The 24,689-nt window shown below is 45.2% G+C and overlaps 1 protein-coding gene across 1 annotated transcript in view; it reads right to left on the bottom strand.

Moving 5' to 3' along the window:
- The window catches only part of LOC147891046 (adenine phosphoribosyltransferase 3-like), an 81,099-nt gene extending 58,224 nt beyond the window's left edge, over positions 1-22,875 (bottom strand). Inside the window, exons 1-2 of the mRNA XM_087389247.1 lie at positions 22,362-22,875; positions 21,755-21,865 (exon numbers count right to left, since the gene is read on the bottom strand). Of these exons, the coding sequence (XP_087245373.1) occupies positions 21,755-21,865; positions 22,362-22,443 (193 nt within the window). The 5' untranslated portion in view covers positions 22,444-22,875. The remainder of the gene's footprint in view (positions 1-21,754; positions 21,866-22,361) is intronic.
- Positions 22,876-24,689: the final 1,814 nt, after the last annotated feature.

The raw sequence follows: 24,689 nt of genomic DNA on the forward strand, positions 1-24,689 counted from the left end.
GCTTGATGGCACAGCAAATGCCTTAGCCAGGGTGGCTTGGGAGACCCTCATCCTCCCTACACAGGAAGGGGGTCTCAATATTATTGATCCAGATTTACAGTGCAGAGCTTTACTTTGCAAGATGGTGGTGCAGGGACTTATGCCAGGGTAGGAACCGTGGAAGGACTTTCTTATCAGTAGCATACAGAGGTGCACACCTTCAGGAGGAGACTGGATGAGCAGTGTTAGGTGGATCTTCACCATAGCACACCTCTAATCACCTTCGTCCCCTCTCATGGTTGCCATTCTGAAAGCTTGGGCCAGTTTCAGAAGCACTCTTCGGAGGATTCATCCTTCCTCTCGGGAAGAGATTGATAGGCAACCCATTATGTGGAATGATAGTATTTTAGATGATCATGACAGACCACTGGGTGCCTCACTCTACATGCAGTGATCCAAGTGGGAGAGGGGACCTGCATCTTCTATGGGGTCTTGGAAAGCTTTCCGCAAGCTTCCAGAGGAGACCAAATCAAGGTTGACAGGACATCTCAGAGGGAGTGCAGGGAGGATCTTGCAGATTGAGGCAGCCCTTCCAGAGGTTTGGTTAGACACAGATGATATGCCACTCACTTGCTCCACTTGGGCAGGTACTTTTTTAAGAGGCGGTGTTCCACTTCAGGTTTTGGCCTTTCGAGGTGCACAGGAGGATGCTTTGGTTTTTAGTGTCCAGGATGGTGGCAGATTGCTCAGGTCCATAGAGGACATCTTGCTTGAGTCTGCTTTTCAGCCTATCAGGGTTGTAGGTCTGTTGGTGTAGGGATCAGATTTAGAGTGGTTCCTAGACGCAGACCCCCGGCTACTCTCCACCGGGTCTTGGAGGCTCTGGCTCTATGGGGGAGTTCCCATCAGGTATTTGCAGTGGGACCTCGGAGAGTGGGAGTGGATTGACGCAGGGCATCGAGAGAAGAGCATCCCCTTCTTTTGTTACACAGTCAGTAATGCCATGAGATATCAGCTCAGTAGTAGAGGTTGGAGACCTTTCAGAGTTCCTCATTGGGAGACTTTTGATATCACTGCGGATCTGCAGAGGTGCTTCTGGAGGAATCTCTGGAAATCCCACAGGAATAGAAAGATCACTATCTTCTTTTTGCTTTCTATCCATGGTGGGATTGCAGTGAACCTTTGGAGGTCCAGGTTCGGAGCCTTCGATGCCTTTCTGCTTCGGAGACTATTCAGCATTGCTTATGGGATTGCAGACAGGCGAGGATGATTTGGATGGGGGTAGCCAGGATTTTCAGTCACTTTGCCCACTCCCCATTTTTTATGACATGGGGCTCAGTGGCTTGGCTTTCTCTTACAGGACCTCAGGTTTTCTATGAGAGAGTTTTCTCCTCTCGGGCCTATTCGGTTCGACGTCATCGGACTGAATCCTGTTCGTCGGATGTGGTACCACACCTTCCTTTTACAACTGTACATGCCTCTGTGGATACTTCTTGGGAGATTCTAGCGAGCATAGAGCTCTCCAGCTTTTGCTTGAGGTAGCTCCAACAGTCCAGCGGCTGTTTTTTGACCTTTTGAGGTCCGATTTCGATGTTTTTTGAAATTTCGGAGCTGCCCGCATACAAACTAGCTTGTTGCCTTTCTAATTTGGAGACAATACAGCACTGCCTTTGGAATTGCAGACAGGCGAGAATCATATAGAAGGGAATGGCAAGACTTCTCAGCACTTTTATTCGCCTACCTTTCTATACGATGGATCAGTTGCTTGGCTCACTCTTTCAGGGCCCCAAGTCTTCTTTGAGAGACTTGACTCCTCTTGGGCTCTTCACATCCGATGACACCTTGTGGAGTCTTGCTCTCTAGAGGATCTTCCAGCCACTCTCTTCAAGGCTGCTCATTCCTCGGTTGACTCTCCATGGGAGGTCTTAGCTAGCATTGCAGCATGGCACATTTGGAGAGCCAGATGCACTGAGGCTTTGGAGGGTTCTCAGGTTCACCCTTCTTAGATCTTGGCCTGTACTTGGACAATACAGTACATACTCTTATGGCCATTTGGGCGACCATGCAGGGATCATCTCGAGCAGCCTCCTCTAGGAGAGTTACTTTTCTCAGAGATTGGAGAGACTCTCCCTTCTTTGCTGAGACTTCTACAGGGTTGAGTTGGCATTTTCAGCCTCAGCCTTGGTTTCTTTCTACCTCATTCCTCGAGGTGTTTTTATTACATGCTTAGCATGTTGTATTTCTGCATAGAGCTTGCTCTAGAGAGTTTCTTTCTTACTTAATAGAAGTCTCTTTTCTGCAAAAAAAAAACTAGCTTGTCCCTGAGTAGAGCTGCTGTTCCTCCCCGCTTTTCAAAAATCCTAAGTAGAGCTGCTGCTCCTCCCCCCTCCCTTGCTGCCCCCTCTCCTTCAGCCCCTCCCTCAACCCCCTCCCTCTGCCTCAGCTGCTCCCCCTCCCCTGTCCTCAGCCTCTCCCTTCCCTTCCTCCCACTTCTCTCCCTCTCAGCCCGCCCCCTCACCTCTCAGCCCGCTGCCCCCTCCCCTCCTCTCCCTCTCAGCCCGCCCCCTCCCCTCTCAGCCCGCTCCTCCCTGCCCTGCTCCCCCGCTCCCTCTACCCTGCTCCCCCGCTTCCTCTTCCCTACTCCCACACTCCCCTCACCCTCACCTCTACCCTTGCCCTTGCCTCTACCTCTCCCCCGCTCCCTCTACCCCGCTCCCCTCTCCCCCACCTCTTCCCTCCCCCTACCCTTCTTCTGCCTCTACCCCTTCCCCCCGCCTCTACCCTCCCCCTACCCTTCTCCCGCCTCTACCCTTCCCCCCGCCTCTACACCCCTCCCCTCTACCTACTCCCTACCCCCGCCTCTACCCCCCCGCCTCTACTTCCCTCTTCTCTTCCTCCTTCTACCCTCTCCGGCTTAGCTGCCCCCTCCCCTCTCAGCCCGCTTTCCCATCCTCGCTCCCCCACTCACTCTACCCTGCTCCCTCCCCCCGCTTCTGCCTCAGCCCTCCTTCTACCCCGCTCCCCACCCTCGGTATTTTTCTTCTTTCTTCCTATCTCCCCCCTCTTCCTTCTCCTGCAGCGTTTTTTGGAGCGGAAGGAGCCCCAAAAATGTCCGGGTCGGCCTCCTCACCTCGATTGGCGATGGATATTCCGTCAGCCAATCCTACTCCACTTCCACCGGCCGCAAAAACTATTACTTTTTCTAAAGACGAGTTGCAGCAGCTCAAGAAGGACGTAGAGATTGAATGCTCTACCACGTTGCTCACACGCATCTTCGGGTCTCACCCTTCCAGATCCCAAGCCAGAGATTGGATGCTTGCGGCTCTCCCCCCAGACCTCACTCCACGATTGTTAGATGTTTGTCTTTTGGGACGAGGTTTTTTCTAGGTTGTTTTTGACACTCCAGAGGCTGCGAGCACTGTGCTCAAAGTTGAGTTTTTACACCTGGGACACAGGAAGATATTCTTTGATGCCTTTGATATTGGTTTCGACCCAGTGGAGGCAGATAAGGAAATCTTTTCGCTCTTCATCAGATTTCTCGAGCTTCCCCAGGTTTACCATCGACTTCTTTCTATTATTGGGGAGCATTTCGGCGCTGTTGCTAAGATCCAACCCCTCCCTGGGTTGCCATTGACTACAGCAGAGGCAACCAAGGCTGATGGGGTACCTAGAGTTAGGGTCCTCTGTAAGGATCCTAACCTCACGATGGACCATGTTATGATTAAGTGCTCGCATGGTTCCTTTTTTCGCTAGAGAGTAGAGATTACAGGCAGACAGGACCAGTGCAGGATATGTAGGACCATTAGACACTTTGCTAGGGATTGCCCCAGGAAGGAGAAAATGCCCAAGAAGCCCTCTGGTACAGCTACCGCCCCACGGCCTCTACAAGGGGGTGGTACAGGTTCAGCACCTACTCATCGACCTCCACATGGCGGTCCTCCTCAGGATGGTGGTGGTACACATCCAGCACCTATTCCTCGGCCTCGACAAGGGGGTGATATAGGTCCAGCACCTGCTCCTCGACCTCCACATGGCGGCCCTCCTCAGGATGGTGGTATAGCTCCTACTCGCCAAAGTGCTCCTCCATTGAGCGCTCCTTTAATACCACCACCTTCTACCTCAGGTGCCTCACGACCTTCTACCTCAAGGGCACCCAACACATACTAGTGGGTTCCGGTTCGTGTGCAGATCCCTCCTTCAGTTCATGAGGATACACTAGTGGACTCTGCTTCACCTCGTGTTGTCCCTCCAGTCTCACCTCGCACAGTCCGAGACGCTTCAGCTTCGACCTCCTCCCCGGTTGCAGCTTCTCCCCTAGAACCAGCGGTGCTAGACACTCTCCTTGAGGCAGTAGAGGTCTCCGCGGCTGGGCAGACACAGGATCGAGAGGAGTCCTCATTCCCTCCCTTGGATAGGGGGAAAGGGATGGTTTACACTATTGATCCTCTTCCCTCAGAAGGGATCCTTCACACTCCGGTGTGGGAGAAGAGGGAGCGCTCACAAAGGGATAAAGAGACACCAGAAGTGGTGGAGCAAAAGCTACTCCAACTTATACCTCTATCATATATATATGAGTATACACGGGCATTGTACAAGTGGGCGGGCACACTGCCCTTTACCCCAACAACCTCCCACTTAAAGGTAGTGTGCCTTTAAGGGAGTATAGTACACACATAATACAATCAGCCATCAGCTGAAAATTAAGATGACCAGACCGTCATCCTATGCCCATCGGCACTTTACAATGTGCAAAGTGCATAGAGGATAAGCTGCTTGTAGACATCAAGTCTGTAGGATAGAAAATGACAAGCTGTAGATGCCTATCAACCAAGATCTCATGCCAGATCTCATTGGGAGAGTGAACTCTCACCACCACGTGCTTCTATGCTAAGTCCATAGCACCCGAACTGTCACTGTGCAAAGAAAATGTCTTTGTACCACCTGTGACCATAAGCACATGCCCTACAATAGACCTCTGCTGGTCTACCCAACCTGCATCACCTACATACTGCTCCTGGAAGCATAAGGACATAATGTCCACAACCGCTTTCCTACTGCCAAAATTTGCCATAATCATGCTACCAACTTCCACTGCAATGGAAGCAAGAACCGGGAGTGTAACCCCAATGGCAAACATGTGAGAACCAAGTCTCAACCCAGTCATGGATGGCTTCCATATCAACCATAACTTGCTGCTCAACTGATTTGTGATCGTCAAACCTGCTGCGTTTCAAGTATGGAGCCAATACAGGCAATGGAGTACTCAGTAACTTCCCCGTCTCCATACTATAACAACCAACTATTTGAAGACAAACATCATCAAGGCCATGAAGCTCCCACTGCAAAGCATATCAAACCTATGAAGCCAAGCTCGAGGGGATTGCTTCTGGCCATGGAGGCACTTACAAAGCAAACATATCAATGATTCCTGCCCATGGGAGCAAACTGTAACTGTCCATAGAAGATGCATCAACAATCTCCATAGGAGTATAAACATGTGGAATACTCGAGACATCTGAGCGTCTCTGACCAAAATCAGGAAGTAATCGTGGCTGTTCCAACTTTATAACCTGCTCACCGTGGGAAAAACCTCCCACTCCAAGGGATATGGGCTGCCCCTGCAAAGAATTCGGAGGTATCAGTGCACTTACACCCTCCTGGAACACCACTCTCCTACTATCCACAGTCCTGGGCTTTCTAAACATAGCATTCTCTCTGAAATAGACATTATGGCTGCATATTAGCTCTCTAACTGAAGAATCCCATAACCTGTAGTCGCTACTGGACTAACTATATCCAAGGAAGATACACCTCCTCGATCGGGAACCATGGGCATAAGCCTCATAGCCAAACACACGTAAATGCTCATAACATGGTGCCCTGCCTTTCAAGAAGTCAAATGGCACTCTACCATCCAGAGATCTCCTGGGTGACCTGTTAAGCAAGTATGCAGTTATCTTACATGCCTCAGCCCAATAGCATTCGGTAAGACTTGCATATCGTAGCATGCTACCAATCCTCTCCAATAGAATCCGATTTATGCCTTCTGCCAAGGCATCATGAGCAGAAAGATGAGGAGTGATCAACACCCTCCTGATACCAAGTGTACCACATAGATGCTGAAATCTAAGAGAGGTAAACTCTGCATCACCATCAATCATCAAGCTCAATAGCTTCTTTCCTGACTAATTTTCAGCATTACCCAAGAAGCGCTAAAATGTATCATATACATCATGCTTTTTATGAATCAGATATACCCATATATACTTTGTAGCAGCATCAATAAATGTCACAAAGTAAGAGGTGCCACCCAGTGAAACAGTAGGCATAGGCCCACAAACTGCACTATGAACCAACTGCAATGGCTCAACATACCTCTCACTAACTGTCTTCCTCACAAAAGAGGATCCTGACTGCTGACCATCGTGACAATCATGACATAAAATCTGAGAGACATCCATAATAGGAATGTATCTCAATGTTGTAAGGGCTTCCATACCTGCAGCAGACATATGTCCAAGTCTGGCATACCATAAACTAACTGATGGTTGCTTACGAATCATAAGCATATGATCCTGGACACTTGATACATGCAATGCATAAGAGAATCCAACCCGTGATCCCCTAGCCATAACCAAATCGCCTCTAGCAATCTTCCATGCATGATCACCCAGAGAGACATGATAACCTGCCTCAACCAACTGTCCAATACTGATCTTGCCCATAGCAAGCCTTGGTATATGTCTAACCCTCTGCAGAACAAGAATAGAGCCACTAGGCATAACAAGGTGGATATCCCCGTAACCATAGACATCCATAGAATGATCACTGCCCATTAAACTGTCCCCCACAATGCATTCTTGATATGCACTGAACCGTGACCTATGAGGGGAAGCACATGGATCTAACATCCAATCACCGAGAATGGGTACATCAGTAACCAAGAAGGAGGTGTTAAAGGTGCATTCATCACTGCTACTTTCAATGGAAACCCTGGCATCCACGCCTTAAAGCTCAACATGCTTCTTCTCCTTCTTCCTGTCATTCTTAACCTTGCTCTTCTTCTTGCATTTTCTTAGCCATTTCTAGCAATACTTTTTCATGTGGCCATACTTTCCACAATAGAAACATCTAACACAAGTCCAAGAGCTAGACTTGCTCTTGGAATTCCCCTTGAACATGACCTGTTTCTACCAATTGATCTACCTCTGAAGTGCATCTCAGGGCTTTATTTCAGCCCATCAGGGCATTTCAACCCATCATGCTGTAACATAACACTATCATGGTCATACATCCGGCATATATGAGTATAGAACTCATATGCATGGCAGTCTATACCCTGTACACCATCTTGTACCTGCAAGTAGATTGACTTCAAGAGTGATGATTGAATGATAGAGCATGCTTGCTCATCCATGTCATCCCAATCACTCTGTTTAATGCTATTAGGCTTGACACCTTTGCATTGAATGGGATTATGCTGCCTCTTCTGCACTAACACATCATAAATCTGCTCTTTCCAATATTGAAAGTTTGATCCATCCAACCTCTCAATATCAAAGAGGGCACTACCAGCTGTAGATGCCATATCTATGGCACAATAGCTCACAACCAAAGAGCAGTATAGTGCAATAGGCAACCCAAATGACCAAAAAAATATAGTGTTGTCCAGACCAATCAGGTCTCTAAATAAACTGGTTGATCCAATGCTCAAAAGCACTTAGCCATAAAGAGGCATAAACAGGAATATATGCAGCCCAGTAACCTGCCAATGCTTGGCAATCCAAGTAAGCAACGCACTGAACCAAATGAGCAATGCTTGCTCAACCAATGGCAGTAGGAGCCCAGCTCAACTATCCATAAACATCAGTGCGGCATCCACCAATGCAAATCCATAATGCATCAAAATGGCATTTACTACATCACAAATGCATCACCTCAAGTGTGCAACCCTTTGGCATCAAAATCAAGCATTCACCACTTGCCAAATGTGCCAAAGTGACTTGCCAAATGCCAATAATGCCGTTGGACTAAAGTGAGATCCCAATCACTTTCTGTAATTTACTATGAGTTCCCAATCACTGTTGTGCAAGAGAGATTCCTACAACAATACCTCACATCCACTTTGGGCAAGATAACACGCTGTCCCTGTCTTTGAACAGCGATATCTTTTCACCAAAAGACTGGATGCCAAAGCTGTAAACAACAAAGTTGTAGCTTGTAGAAAGATCTACAACTTGTCAGTTGACCTCAAGAGCCAAATCCTTGTGGATTCTCAGATATTTTCACCTGAAAATAGCTTCCTGCACATTGGTCACAAATAGACAGTAGACTGTAACTTTTTGTGGTTTTGCAGTTTTGCAGAGGCTGTAACTCCTGCAGCGTATACCGGATCAACTTGCTTTCAAAAGCAAAGTTGTAGTCTGTTCTGCGAGCTACAACTTTCCAGCTCAGCACAAAGTGCAATTCTGCACCAGAAAAGAGTTATTCAGTTCTGAAAATGACTGTTTAGTCATAAAAACAGCAACAGCAGCTTCCTTGTATGCTTGCTTCCCTTTACAACACTCATCTGCTCCGGCAAAACAGCCCCAAAAATGGTCAAAATACATCCAGCAGATCACCTCGTATGTCAACTGCAACACCAGCAAAATGGCAAGTACAATGCCCAACCAAATCAGCCCCGAGAATGCTCACAGATCAGCGATAAAATAGCCCAAAAGCACTGGCAAAACAGCCCCGAAATGTGCTTCAAACAACGGCAAATCACTGACAATACATCCTCCTCAGCTGATCAATGAACTGACATAAACACCACCATACATGTAGGTGTAAAACCGTCAAAATGTCCATTGAATCACTGTCAAAATGACCTCAAAGCATGTGTCCACAGTCAACAAAAGTATCTGCAATGGCCTCTGACAAGAGAACTCCTAAACCGTGAGTCTCAATGTCAGCCTACTATCGCTTAGGGTGCCTAACCGTACCCCCAAGCCAAGCCAAACTGTCAAAATTAGACCAGCTGTAATGGAATGTCCACAAGGACTAAGATGCACCAGAGTATGTCTGTACAAAGACCCAAATGCATTGAATAAATGGCACACACAGCTCAGTAGTAGTTGCAACCAACTGCTCAGTGCACAAGCACAAAAATGCCAAAACTCCACTGTGCAAAACCCGTAAAAACACGTAAAATATCCTGCAAACGCCTCAAGATCAGCCTATCCTCAGCTCCAAGAGTACAAATGCAATCACTGGCAATCCCCTAGGCATCCAACTGCATCAACCAGAAGCTTCACAGGCTCCTAGTACTACCTCGAGGCTAAGCCACCGCTTCGATAAGGCATGTAAAGCCGACAAACCTCCCAAGCGTCTCTATTTCAGGCAGCTTCAACATATCTAGCCAGCTGATGAACCTTCTCTACCGCTCCCCCTACAACTGCAAGCTTCTCACGTTCAGCCGGCCAGTTTCCACGTCCGTCTCGACGTCATCATACAGCTCTATGACAATGCATGCTCCAGCCTTCACACAACAACAGTCTGCTACGCCAGCCTATGCCTTCACAAATAGCTCCATAGCCACCTCTCTGGCCAACTGATGACTCCAGAGCATAGCAAGGCCACAAACCTTGCAAGGCCTCCTCTCTACAGCAAAGGCAACAGCTTACAACAAAAACTACTTAGCGACCAACGACCGCATCTTCGAGCTCCTGCGCAGTAGCAGCACACCAACAAAGATAGTGCTCGCGAGCCAAGTTTCCTCTGAGCTCCGAAGCTTTATCATCCAGCCAGCAATGCCCGTGGATGGGTTTTGCAGGTTGCTGGAGCACTGGAGCGCTGGAAGACAACCCAATGTGATTCTTGCAGCTGCGTTGTAGAGCAAACAGATCTGGATGATGTCTATCCAAAATCTCCCCGTGAATGAGAGAATCGAGCTCTCCAAAGCTCTCGGTAGATCTCTCGAAGCAGTGCTCATGCTCCTCTCACCGAGCTCCTCGCAGATCGAACGCCGTGGGCTTTGATACCAGTTGTGGGAGAAGAGGGAGCACTCACAAAGGGATAAAGAGACACTAGAAGTGGTGGAGCAAAAGCTACTCTAGCTTATTCCTCTATCATATATATATGAGTATACACGGGCACTGTACAAGTGGGCGGGCACACTGCCCTTTACCCCAACATCCGGTGTCTGGCTTGATTCACAGGAACTCATTTTCAGCCCTGGCAGATGCTTCAGATTTCCCAGAGGAGGAGTTTGTGCCCTCTACTTTTGGTGAGCTAGTGATTGGGTTTCCTATTGACAGGGCTTGTAGCAGGCTTCTTTCCCCTGTTGATTTTCCGCCACTTGGTTCCATTCCTTGCTCCTCGAGTAGGAGGTCTTCCCCTGTTGAGGGGTTTGTTTCCGCCACTAGGTTGAGTAAGGTGTTCCACTCTACATCCTCCCATCGATGAAGATTATTAGTTGGAACATACAAGGCTTAGGTGGCGTCCCACATCGCCGCCGTAGACAGCTGATCTGGGATCCAGCTTCATCCAGGTGTTACTGGGGATTCCATTGATATCTTATTTATTCAGGAGCACAAACTGGATTCTAGAGAATGTGCCAAGTTAGGCAAGTTGCTTTCTGGCCATACTTTTTGGTCGCCTACCTTGGGCACCAATGGAGGCACTTCTATTTCAGTTTCGCAGTTGGTTCTCCCCTTAGTTATTGGACACGGAGTCATTATTCCCTCTAGGGCTTAGTGGATTATTCTCTTGATTGGAGGGCATAAGGTTGGTTTCCTTAACCTGTATGCCTTCAACATTAGAGGGGAACATGTCATTATGTGGAAGGATTTGCTCTCCTGGGCCCCCATTGCGGATTCATGGGTGATTGGAGGTGACTTTAACATGGTTGAGTTACTGTCAGACAAAAAGGGGGTAGAGGAGGAGGACTTCACTCTTTGGACAGAGCAGCTTGGGATGCCTTCCTTTTTCACTACTGTGGCATAGATACTTGGTTGGACAATGCCTTTCTTATTCAGCCATAGTCCCTCCTGTTCTCTTGGTCGAACAGGAGCCAGTAGATGCCTATTCATGCACGCATTGACAGATTCTATGTAGATGATTGGGCACTAGACAGAGGTGGATCGATATGCATTGCCGTTGGGGTTTCCACTTTAGACCACTTTCCTGTTATGCTGGCTATCTCAGAGCCTCACTTGAGAGGCCGGTCTACCAGCATCAGGATTCTAGATGCCTTGTACACAAAGGAAGACCTTACAAAGGCAGCCCTGCAGATATGGGTTTCTCATGTCCAAGGTGGGCAGCCATTTCCATCGCATGTAGTTGCTGCCCTTTCTGGTATTAGCGACTTCGACCTCTCAGTTGCTTGTACCAGGAGACGAGATATTCTCACACGTGAGATTGGTGCCCTCTTTGAGTAGAAGTGATATAACGTTTCCCCTCTACTTCATTTTCTGCTACTACTAAACAGTCTCAAAGGTTCCTTAAAACTAGTCACTGTTAATAGCCATTAATAGAAGCTATGTTTCAGCAGTTTACTTGGATGCCTATCCTCAGAGCCTTATAACTTTCAGGACAGCTCCAGATTTGTTTTGCCATGAATAGGGGCACATGTTAATGGGCATAAATCCAATCACTTTTGGATCAGTGATGAGGGCTGGATTTTGGTTCATCTGGATCCAAAGAGAAGTCTTTAAGTTAGATATTTGGGTTGTCAAGTTGGCATAGACGTTTCTTCATCTCAATAGTGGAGAGAATCAAGAGGAAACTCCTCTTTTGGAGTTCAGCCAAGCTGGGTCTCACCTTTAGAGTGGTAGTTGCTAGCTAGGTTTTGCTGGTTAATGCTTGGTTTGTTTGTTCATGTTGGTGCCATTCTAGCTTAAGAGGCATATCAAGAGCTTTGTTTGGAGCAGGTTTGATTTAATGTCTAAAGTGAGAGCTGAAGTGACTTGGAAGAACTTGAATTTTTTGACCCAAGAGGGTGCATGGGGTCTGTTACTCCCTCTTCAAGTGATGATTGGATGGACAATACTTTTATCTTCTATAAACATCAAGGGCCTCCTTCCGTTATGGCTGCTATTGTTAGAGCTTGGCGGAGATTCTCAGACACATTACCGAGGGTTTTCCCCCTTTTGTAGGATGAAATTGAATTATGTGGAATGATTATGTTGGATGAGGGTGATAGACCTCTTTGGTGCCTCAAGATGTATGCAGTGGTCTAGGAGGGAGAGAGTCCCTGCTTCTTCTTTGGGAACTTCGAAGGTTTTCAAGGATCTTCTTGAAGAACATAGACCACAATTGATTAGCCACCTCAGCGGGAATGGTGGGAGGATTTCTCAGATAGATGCAACTATCCCATTGGAGTAGGTCTCTATAGATGGGAGACAAAATAGACTTATTAGGTGGATGTGTGCTTTAAGTCCCGCTTCAAGTCATACGTGTCTCGTGGGATAGTGTAGGAAACACTATGTCTTCAGTTGGTAGGTTGATTAGGTCCTTGATTCAAACGTGCTTTTTTATGTGTGCCTAGAGGCAGTCAAAGTTGTGGGTTTTGTTGAGTTGTGTTATTTTTCTTTTGGCTGATATGTAGGCCCTCATCGAGAAGGATATTCTCATAGTACTTGGAGGCTTTGGCTTGTGGGAGCATCCCAATAAAGTTTGTTCTGTGGGATCTAGGTGAGGAAGAGTAGCTTGTAGTAGCCAACCATGCAAAGCATCTTTACTTCGCAGTAAGTAATGCCAAGAAAATTCAGTAAATGCCTACTTTTCCAATCATCATTGTTGTTCTGGAATAGGTTTGAAATTTGCTCCAAATCTTCACCTTGCTGCTAGGTTCCAAGCTTGGCCTTCACTTCTTGTTAGCATTTTGACTCTAATCCATTTAGATTCTATTCTAAAGTCTATGATTTCTAATTTGTATTTGATTATTTAGCTATGTTCTCTAGGTGATTCTATTCTCAAATTGTTCGATTTGTTGTTAGTAATGATGAATTAATGTTTCAGAGCTTATGATATACCTTCAAGACTAGAATATATCCAATCTTACAAATTAAAATGTTAATAGAACAAGCAGAATTTTTGGAGCTTATGAGATAGATTCATACCTACTTTTTGAGGATTCTTCATCTCAAACAAGATATTGTTGAGTTTCTAATTTGAGATCAGAATTTTGTAGTAATTGATCTTTCTGGTCACCACTAGAGTTGTGGCAAAGGCATGTTTCATTATTCTATAGCTATTGAGCTCCTTTTTCAAAATAAATAATTGTTCTTCATCACGTTATGTGATAGGACTTCTAGCTCTTCTTCATCCCATCTGAAATCAAGTGAAGCATCATCTTTAATAAAGAGGGATATAAAGACTTACCCTTGGTAGGGGGTGGACCTCATTTGCACCCCATTAGGCCCCGTTCTCTCTCTTCTTTTGCTTTTCTCTAAACCTATCCCTTGTGGAAATTCTAGATGATCTATGTGGCGAATTATATTCCAGTTTGAAAGATTATTTAAACTTGCGTATTTAATTAATTAACTCATTGGAAATCATGCCTTTTTATAAGCACTACTGATAGAACATTACGATAATAGGGAGAGGGTGGATCTGCCTCAAGAGACCTTAGACCATGGATGTTTACATTGCAGCCTGCTATTTCCCTCCAAATGCCTCTGATTTGCCAAAGCTACAAGAGGAAGGGTAGCAACGAGACATTTTACAACTGCAATTTCATGCTACCACAAAAAAGCTCTAAGGTGAACACGTGTGCGATGATGATCACATACATTTATTAGATATATTTAGCACGTATGGGCTGGTCATGCACATTGGATTGCATAGATGGTGTAGATTTGAGGGATACATATGTTACAAGCATAGTGGTTGTCACATGCACCCCTGCACTTGGGTGCAAAGTGACATACTAGCTACATCAACAAGTGCGTAACAGTTCCCTAATAGGAGTTTTTGTCGTATGCCGTGACCCCTTTGCGAGCCCTTGTCCAGGGATAGTCAGGCCAAGCTACGTAAGTCAGTCTCTCAGCCTTAGGTCACCCCTGCCGCCTATGTAGGTTCTTGGAAAGACTTCAAGAGACTTCCAGAAGTTCGTTAGCAACAAATGGTTAGTCACGTCAGAGGATGTGCAGGGAGGATACTTCAGATTGATGCAGCCCTTTCCCTTGATTGGGTGGATACAGATGATAGGCCCGTTGTTTATTCTGTGTGGATGGGGGCCTATTTGAGGATGGGCATTCCTCTCTAGGTATAGTTTTTTTGGGAGCACACGAGGATGCCTTGGTTTTTGATGCACAAGCAAGTGGTAGGCTGGTTATTTCTTCAGAAGATATTTTTTGGGCATGCCTTTTCAGCCTATCAAGATCATAGGCTTTTTGGATCAGGGCAAGGACTTTGCATGGCATATTGATCCGAGCCCTCGTCTCTCTTTCGGGTTCTTGGAGGTTGTGGCTCTTTGGAGGAGTCCCCATAAAGTTTCTTCAGTGGGACCTTGGACAGTGGGAATGGATTGTTGTAGGGAACCAAGAGAAGAGCCTTCCTTTTTTTGGCTACACGGTCAGTAATGTTAGGAAGTTTCAGATCAGCTGTAGAGGTTGGAGACCTTCCAAGGCCCCAATTGGGAGACTTATCAGGTTTCCGCTGATTTGCAAAGGGTCTTCTGGCAGAGGCTTTGGAGATCCCGAAGAAATAGAAAGGTCACTCTATTTTTTTGGTTTTCTATTCATGTTGGGATTGCAGTGAACAGATGGAGGTCTAATTTGGGGCCAGACCCCACTTGTCCTAGGTGCTCGTCTGCTACTGAGTCGATTCATCATTGTCTATGGGACTGCAGGCATGCAAGAGCCATTTGGATGGGAATTGCCAGGGTCCTCACTACTTTTGCTCCTTCTCGTTTCTTCATGATGTGGGGATCAGTGGCTTGGCTCCCCTTGTCAGGGCCTCAGATCTTCTTTGAGTAGCAGGATGCTTCTTGGGCCATTTCGATTCAACGTCACCTAGTCGAAACTTGCTCTTTGGAGGATGTGCCTATCTCCCGCTATAGACTAGTACAAGCTGATGGTGATACCACTTGGGAGATACTGGCTAGTATCACTGCTTGGCAAATTTGAAGGGCCAGGTGCACAGAGGCCTTAGACGGATCTCAAATTATATATTCCTTAGGGAATGGAGGGGTTCCCCCTTTTTCTTAGAGACTACAACAGGGTTGAGGTGGCACTTTCAGCCTCAACCTCGGTTTCTTTCCAGCTCATTTTGAGTTTTTTGTTCCCTATTTTAGGGGGGTTTCCTCATGTACAGCATGGTGTATTTCCACTATGAGCTTGCTCACTTAGGTATTTTTCATACTTAATAGAAGTCTTTTTCAAGGAAAAAAAAGAAGAAAAACTTATCAAGCTCATTCGCCGTTATAGAAAAATGATCTTTAATGAAATAAATAAGGAGGCGTTTGACAACATATGTATCTACTGTAAACCTTCAAACCCACAAAAACCTATTTCCAAAGTCCAAATTAAAGGCCTGGTTTACAACACATAAAAGAAGGTTTCCCAAGAACCCCTAGATTCTCGCACTGATTCAAGTACAGTTAAAGGTACAGATTCAAGAAATGGTTCAGCTTCAGCAGGGGCAGCCATTGCTGCTCCTTCCTCGTGAAGATAACATACCCCATTGAGGCAATTTGAGGGCAGCACAAGTCAACGTTTGCTGCCCTACTATTGGAGGGGAATCTTCATCGAATGGGAGAAACAGAAAGCACCTCTCACCTACTAAACATTTCAAATTTGCTGAAATAGGAAACTCCTTGTTTTATTTTAGCATTTCTTTTCAAGCAATGGCATCACTTAATGAGGTAGGTGGAAATAATGATAATGAAGGTCAACAGGTCTCCATTTCCTCTGGAGTCTCCACCTAGTCCACCGCAATTACCTCTTTAGCCTGCACCTCCACCTTCTATAGATCCATTCCAAACTCTCCAACTGAGTCTATCCAAACACCTATGCTTATTGAAGCCAATACGTCACACCTACCATGTTAGTTCATGACAAATTATCCCAACTTGTGCTATATCTCATTCCTTGAAGAAGAAATTGCCTTTGAAACAGAGTTTTGTTTTTGATAGAAGATGCATTTGGAGTGCTTATTCTAGAATGGGAAAAGAGAGAGATGTTTCTCTCATTTGAAGGACATATTGTTGGAGGCAGACACAAGATAGACTTTACTTTTTTGTCTCTTGGTTTTCTTCGGTGCCAACTAGATTCACAGAACCATAGGTCCTATCAACACAATCAGGGATTTTTTAAAGATCTTGATTGTTGGCTTAGATCTGAAAAGCTGCTCTTGAGCAAATACAAGTTTAGAAGCTTGCTGATGATTTTTGCTCATGTGACACGCATGACCTAGAATTATGATTGCAGGTGAGAGCATGGTTTGAGTTGTAGTTTCAGGATCTGGAAATTTATGTACTTGCAGTACCTGTGAGTGATTATGCCTTATTTCAGATTCTATTCTTGTACTTATGTACAGCCGATTGTTCCCCACTTCACCCAATCCACAATTCTAGACTAACTGCATTTATCTGTCATAATTGCCACTCTTTTGTTCTATTTTTTGCAATCAAAGGGATTTAGGACCACAATTGTCGCACTTGAAGATTTACAGCATAGCAGAATTCTAGGAATATGTAATGGCAAGGTTGTGTCCTGAGTCCTCGAGCCACCTTTAGGTATTGGATAATGGTTTTAATGGTTATATTATTGAGAGCTCTATAATCGGTACAGAGGGCACAAGGATCTGCTGTTGGGTGTGGGCACAAATGGTGATTCTAGGAGGGAGCTTTGTAGGCCCCATTAGTTGGTCGGTCTACAGACTGAGTTGGCCAACCATATCGTGTGTGCACATATTGAGTAGGATGTAGATCTCACGTGTGATCTCATGGTCGATTGATTTTATGGGCATGACCTGAGTAGTCTTTGAAATCCTTTGCTTCCACTGGAAATGGATGCTTCGTTCAAATAATCAGTCCAGCTTTTATGGGCATGACCTGACCAGTCTTTGAAATCTTTTGCTTCCACTGGAAATGGATGCTTCGTTCAAATAATCAATCCAGCTTTCTTTAACTTATCCCTGCCATCTCGTTGATTCCATGCAGGGTACTAGGGCCATTGACTTCTGCCTCATATCTTATATTAGGTCGGAGTGAGGCAAGATATTTGGTAGACTTATCAAGAGTTACCCTTGAAAGTTTTTCAATTTAGTGAACCAACCATCGTAATAAGGCATTTGGCTTGGATATTAATGCTTAGTCCCCATTGTTTTGGCTACCTTTCATAAAACAAAGACCTTGCTAAGAAATCACACACCGTTAGATGCCAATAAGAGACTAGGCATGAAGCATATCACCCAAATTAAGTGAAGTCACCCTCAAGCTAGAGCTTTAGGGTCTCCACACATAAGCGTATCAATTGTTGCCTAGTGTCACAAGGTAAAAATGAAAAATCTAGCCTCCACATTGATCAATAGTCAAATAACAAAACCAAAGGAATTGTCTCCTCTTCCACTTTGTGATTAAACCGATAAAAGACAAGGAACCACTCGTTGTGAGTAACTTAATCTTGTAAGCTATTGTCCTCTCTCAAGAGAACAATCATGATGCAATGCTAAAGGAAAACACATCAACATCTCTTGTTATTGGGATTCACTATCAAAATTAAGATTTCTTCCAAGGATGATATTCTTCTAGAGGTTGTCTTTCAGCCTGTCAGGATTGTTGGTTTTGTGGACCATGGAGCGGGCTTGTAGTGGTACTTAGACCCCGACCCTCTGCTTTTGGCCTTGGGATCCTGGAGGTTGTGGTTATATGGAGGTGCACCTATCAGGTGCTTGCAGTGGGACCCAGGAGAGTGGGAGTGGATAGATCATGGGCACCGAGAGAGGGGGATTCCCTTCTTTCGTTTCACGGTTGGTAATGCTAGGAGATTTCAGCTGAACAGTAGGGGTTGGATTCCCTCCAGACCCCCCAATTGGGAAAGCTTCTTCATCACCGCAGATTTGCGTAGAAATTTCTGGAGGAGGATCTGGAAATCCCTCAGAAATAGAAAGATCACTCTTTTCTTTTGGCTTTCTATTCATGGAGGGATTGCAGTGAACCTGTGGAGATCACGATTTGGGGCTGATCCCACTTGTCCTCGTTGTCATTCTGTAGAGGAGTCAGTGCGACATTGCCTTTGGGACTGCAGTCAGGCGAGGACTGTTTGGAAAGGGGTTGCTCGGATACTCAGCATCTTTCATACTTCCCCTTTCTTCATGACTTGGGGCTCGGTCACATGGTTATCCCTTACTGGGCCCCAGGTGTTTTATGAGGGTGAGCCTTCTTCTTGGGCACTCTCGGTCCGCCGGCAGGTGATAGAGCCCTGCTCTCTTTAGGATGTACCACTTACTCCCTTCAGAGCTTCTCATGCTTCAGTGGACACCTCTTGGGAGATTTTGGCTAGCATTTCCTCTTGGCACATTTGGAGAGCGAGATGTACAGAGGCCTTGGATGCCACCCAGATACACCCATCACAGGTGTTCACGGGTATTTAGACTGACACGGTTCACACTTTGATAGCCATATGGGCTAGCATGCAGGGCCCTTCATGGGCAGCCTCTTCTAGAAGGACTATATTTCTTCGAGTTTGGAGGGGTTCTCCCTTTTTCTGAGGTTTCTACCGGATTGAGATGGCACTATCAGCCTCAATCCTTTCTTTTTGGCTCTTGAGCTTGTCATGCATTGCATGATGTATCCCGTATGGAGCTTGCTCTAAAGGTTTTCTTTAATACTTAATAGAAGTCTCTTTTTGCAAAAAAAAATTTAAGATTTCTTATGACTCGTCAAAATTAAAATTATATAATTTTGAGCATTGAATTAAAACACGACTCGAATCACTTGAAAAGGTCATAAAACTCAACAGTACACTGTGCTCGAGATGTCTGCGTATCATATAAATCTCCGAGTCAAGTCCTACACAAATAGACGTCAAGGTTTCCTTGTCAACCTTAGAATGATGGGCTAATGATCATGTACAAAACATAAATGGTGTTTGTAATAGTAAAGCCTCAACCTTTTCTTGAATCTAGGATAGCTTAAGGATGATATATGTTGGATCTGAGTTAATACAGATAAAAAATGGTATCTACTAGATCTACGTTAATAACATGGAGAATTATTTTTCCAAAGAATATTGGATTTGAAACTACCGATTGGGAACATTCCTATCCCAAATCTTTGTATCTACTCCTGTTGACAACTTAACCACATACTTATAATCACCTGTTGCTATTAGAAGTCGGAATTTCGTACCAATTCACAGAATTGTTAATAAAGCCATTGTCAAATAGTATTTGTACTTTCTAACCCCACTACATTGACAAGATGAACATTCACTTCCGTCACCATGACCAAGGGTTATCTATCACTCGTGAATGCTTTCTTAAGGAAATCCTTTTCCATGTTCCAAATTGAAGGTGCTCAAAGAAAAGCTCACTGTCGAAACATGAGCCTATCATTGTATGCAAAAGTTCTCATTTCCTTGAGTATAACTGTGTTGAAGATTTTCAAAATTCTCAAAATTCTTGTTCTATTGGTAATTTTTGCCGAACTAGAAATTGCACATCATCAGAAGGTCAAAGCAGCATAATTCCAAGGCATTCACTATGTAAAACCCCCCCTACATCACGTGCATTCAACAGAAAGTTTAAGCAGCCCTTATGAACTCATGTGCTATCTTACATTTTGCTTAGTGAACTCCCCAGGAAAACTTAATGGAATTAAAAAGACACCAGATCTAATTTGTGGAGCTTATTAGAATGATGGAGGCAAAAGCTGCCTTGAACACATCTCACAAGGTGACCTAGCCAAGTAGGTTTCTCCACCAATTCGCAACGGGCTGATCCCACTACTCTCAATGAACTCATGTAAATGAAAAAAAGGTGGTCCATTGACCTAAACCATCCATCCAAAAGGACTGTTTCACATTCCTCCCCCCCGCAAAGAGCTTTGAGGGAAAAAGTAGCACGCATAGGTGGAGGAAACTATCAAAGTTGATATCCCGAGCAAAGCTGACAGTCGATCTACTTCGGTTGACCACAAAGAGACACATCAAGCAGTCAATTGAGATCACTTAGTCAACATCGAGTGGCTAACCGAGAAGTAGAAGGATTGGACCAGCCGAATGACTTGTATACAAATGAATCTTTGTAAGAGACACCATGCTAGCATGAGGGATCCACAACGTGAGTTGACAGTGTTTTGACTCCTGGAAATGTGCGAGTATCCAATGGGCACCATACTTTGCACATGCATCAATCTTACCTATCTTAAGGAGCGTGCAAAGTATGGTGCCCATCATATATGCTTTGCAAGACTAAATTATTTAAATCTAATGTACTAACTAAACCTAACTAAAAACCTACACATAGGGAACAGTAGTAAGAGATAGAAAACAGCTTTGTTGTAGATTCCATTCCTTTAGTTAAGCTAATGATGGAATTTTCATAGTAACTACTTGTGCATGTATACTTGGCTTTGAATGCTCCTACAAAAACCTAAGCTATTATAAAAACTCACACAAAAAGCAGAATGGCATCAACTACCAGCATTGGCAAAGTTCATCCTCCATATTTATGGCTTCCAAGCGTAGTTCCAACCAAACGTTTGAAGTATAATACGCTAAAAAACGTTTAATATTTTACTGGACAAAATAACATCGTTCAATATTTTATTTTACTGGACAAAATAACATACCGCAAAACGTATTTCACCGGATCCTAACCCCTGGTAGCCCTCCTTAGGAAACAGAAACACTTAGAAGAAACTCAAACAACAAATTTCAGATTGATGGTTTAAAAGTGAAAACTGCTTTCTAGAATCTACATTCATGAAGAATTCGTGTGGACAAATGTGGGTAGCGATGTAGTGATGTTGGGTTCGCAAACATTGTTTCCTATTGCAGGTGGGTTGCTCAAAAAGGTCAAATAGCACACTGCAGCGAGGTCTGCACAGAACATGCAAAATGATAAAGAGAAGAAACATCACTATTTCTTCTTTTTTCTGGCCTAGAAGTTTGATCCTTACCGTACTCGTATCTTACAAAAGGTTGGAACTATGCTTCCAGAAAACCCATGATTTTCTGAAGTTCATACACGTCCTATCTCTAATTTCTCTGCAATTGATCCATGCTGCAGTTTCACAACTTTAAGCTGCATATTTCATGCATGTAAGAAAACCACGTTGTAATTTCATATCTTTGAGGCGTTGCACCTATCCTGAATGTAAGGAGAAGAACCTGCAAAATGCTGACCCTGGCAAGCCATTACATTCTAGAACATGCAAAAAAACCAGCGTTTGTTTAATTTTTATTATTTTTTACGAGCCCAAAAAGGTCTTTATTCCTTTTGAGAAGGGTCCACACTGACGCTTTTCATGTTCTCAGGAAAGGCCTGCAAAAACTCTGATGCACACAGATTATGAATGTGTATGCCTACCTTATAAAGGTCCAACGCGATACAAGCCTAGAGCCAAATGGAGGTCTACAATCTGAACTTTTGACATTCAACATTTCTCTTGTGGTACAGACTCGTGAATATGTAAATATCACTTCAACTTATAGCTTACACAGACACAACTCCGGGTCAAATGATTGCGTGACATTTTTAGGTAATGTTACATCAGCTTGTTCCAACACTCGATTGTAAACTTCTACTATTTGTATACATAAAAGGTCGTAAGTCATGTTACCTGCCACTACACTTATATTTTTGTCTTTGAATCTCTCTACAAAAATGTCAATGCAGTCCTGAAAGGCCTTGTGATCCAGCAGTAACGTTGTTATGTCCTGAAACATGATTCCTGTACAAGACATCAGGTTTATCAAGCAAAAAATTTTGGCAGACCAGAGACTTGCTCTCATTATCAAACAAAAAATTTAGGCAGACCAGAGACTTGCTCTCATGCTCCAAAAGTGGGAACAATTGCAAAACTAGTTCATAATTCTTTTAATTTGAAAATTAAGAAGGCATATATGAACCTAGAACTCTACAGAGATGAGGTGAATAAATCTTCCTCGTCGTGTGTACAAGCGAGCGACAAGCTCCATATACGTCGAGAGGTGAGGCTAAGCAATGGTATGTAACCGCACAGAGCGGCATGCGAAGAACGGGCATGGAAACAAGTAACGGGTTGGACGAAGGTTTATGCGGCAAAGCTCGAATGCATCAAAGCAGTTGAATCACAAAAAAATTACGTAACAAGGCTAAGTTCCCCTGAGTCTGCTTTGTACAAGTTTGACCGCCGCTGCTATTGCTGTGTTATCTCTCTCACCTTGAGGCAGGGAAGAGGGAGGCACCTGGCTTGGGAAAATCTGGGACGACACGAATGGCTGAAGCGATGCGTCGAGCGCGAGGGTCGCCATCGCGGCATGCGGACATGGTGATGAAGGAATTAGTGGGTGATCACTAATCAGGAGGAGATGAGCTGAGCGTGGCAAAAGATGACGAGGAGGAGGAGGAGAAGCTGGCTAAGTTGATGGGTGCGCTAGATCATCTGCCGTATGAAGGTGGTGATCGGATTTGGCCACCCGATCCTCTCAACATATGAGAGTCGCTCACTCTCTTGTGATCATCAGTACTCGGGCAGCTACTCTCAGTCAATTAGCTATGGCTGCGCCTGCAGCATCCCTTGATCTCCTTCCTCACGCTTGCCTAAGCTCATCCTTGCATCATTCCACATGTCGTATCACACCATCTTTGCAGTCTCCACCATCTCGCCCTCCTCGTAGAATATTGCTTCCACCTCCCCCCCCCCCCCCCCTACTACTACTCATCGCCAACAAGATCTCCGTGTCAGGATCGCTTAGTCAGATGACTCAGATCGACCGAGCTCTTCTATATAGCTTTTGCCTACGGATTAGATAGCCCCCCACGGTCTCCAATGCAGTCTCCGAGTCAGAATATCTGCTGCATCAGGACTTTCAGTAGCGTGCACGTTGCAATGCTCGTAGGAGATGAATCCCCACCTCCATCATCCATCACCTTTTCCCAGAGTCCCGCTCTGGAGTGACCCAGAGCTCTCAGCCTCTCACCTGTGACTTGACATCCATCCCTGACCTTGACATCCATCTCGATTTGTCACCATCCAATACCTGCAGCTCAGTGATCACGAGTCACTATCCATATGTTTTACCCTCAAGTCTCGAGAGCCTCGTCTGCCTCGCAGAGAGAGAGCTCCCACTGCCCAGTCTCCGAGAACAATCCACGGTTTTCGACTGCATGCCCAACGCTCATTGCCCTGCCTCACCGCTTCCTCCCTATACTTCATCATGCTCATAGCTCTCAGATAGTGGTCACTGGTCGGTGTATGTTGTATCTTTTTTCCCCCCGAAAAAGTGGTCGCCAGTGTCGAGTATCTTGTTGAGATCCCCGTGCGTTGCACGATGCGTCCTCCCCTCTTCATCATTCATGCACGTCACGCGGGACTTACCCTACATAGTTGCACAGCCCGTCATGCAAATGTGACCAGCTCGGTCCTTTTCTCGGTTCGCTACAATCGCAAAAAAGCTGCGGTACGAGTAATGAGTCCCAGTGACCACCCTTGCTTTCGGACAACCCCATTCTGCATTCGCTTCACCGACAACATTACCTCCAGCGTAGCATTTTCAGTTTGCAGGGATCTGTGTGGTGGACATAATTGTTTGTCCCGACTCGTGCTCTCGTCATCAGAGTCCACGTTCCGAGCGACTGATGTCAATTCATCCTTGATTTTGCGATAGCGTGAATCTTGGAAGTATTGGCACAGCCATGACACAGAGCGGGGCGATGCACTTTGCACTGTGCAGAGTCATTTTGGCAACCTACTTCCGAGACATTCACTCATACGTTTTCGATACGCTGCCGTTATAAAGCAAGCCAGCCCAACGTCTCAAGCCACCGAATTCATCAAAGATTGATTTGATTCTTCAACTGCCCCGCCGATGTATTTCAACCATCCATGATCCATCAAAAGATACGCTCCAAAGCGCCAAATCCTGATGTGATCTTCCACCCGCCCACTAGACTCGTCAGTGGTATACCCTCCATGAGTCCGTGGGCATCGATCGATTCCCATTCTTCCGAGCATCACGTCGCACGTTTGCGCTTTGCAAACCATCCATTTCAGTCGCCAGTACACCTGAAGTTATTCAAGCATCCATCACTACAATTCTTCGAGGATCCGCAACGTTTTTGCAAGGAGCCCATGTGATTGGGCGCTCAGTACAATCTGACTGGAGGAGTGTAGGCGCTTGGCGTCCTCCCCTAGCTATTGAATCATTACTCCTTCCCCGCAAATTCAGCTGCAAACTTTAGCATTCATCAGACATCTTCTTCGCATGCAAACTCCGCCTCAACTCCGCATTCGTCTTATTTCACATGCAAACTGCAAACTTTGGCATTCATCTTCTTCACATGCAAATTCAGCTGCAAACTTTAGCATTCATCTTCTTCGTATGCGAACTCTGCATTTATCTTGCTTCACCTCCAAACTACAAACTTTAGCATTCATTTCCTTCACGTGCAAACTCTGCATCGATTGAATGATGCACATCCTATTATAATTTCACCTCAAACACAAATGTAAATCTATAATTCACACTTCCAATACCCACAAAGTTCCAATCCCGTGGAGCAGCCACAGCTTA

This window comes from Dipteris shenzhenensis, chromosome 18, assembly GCF_047967505.1.
Source record: "Dipteris shenzhenensis isolate YYH24624 ecotype China chromosome 18, Dip_SZ_1.0, whole genome shotgun sequence".
Lineage (NCBI taxonomy): Eukaryota > Viridiplantae > Streptophyta > Polypodiopsida > Gleicheniales > Dipteridaceae > Dipteris > Dipteris shenzhenensis.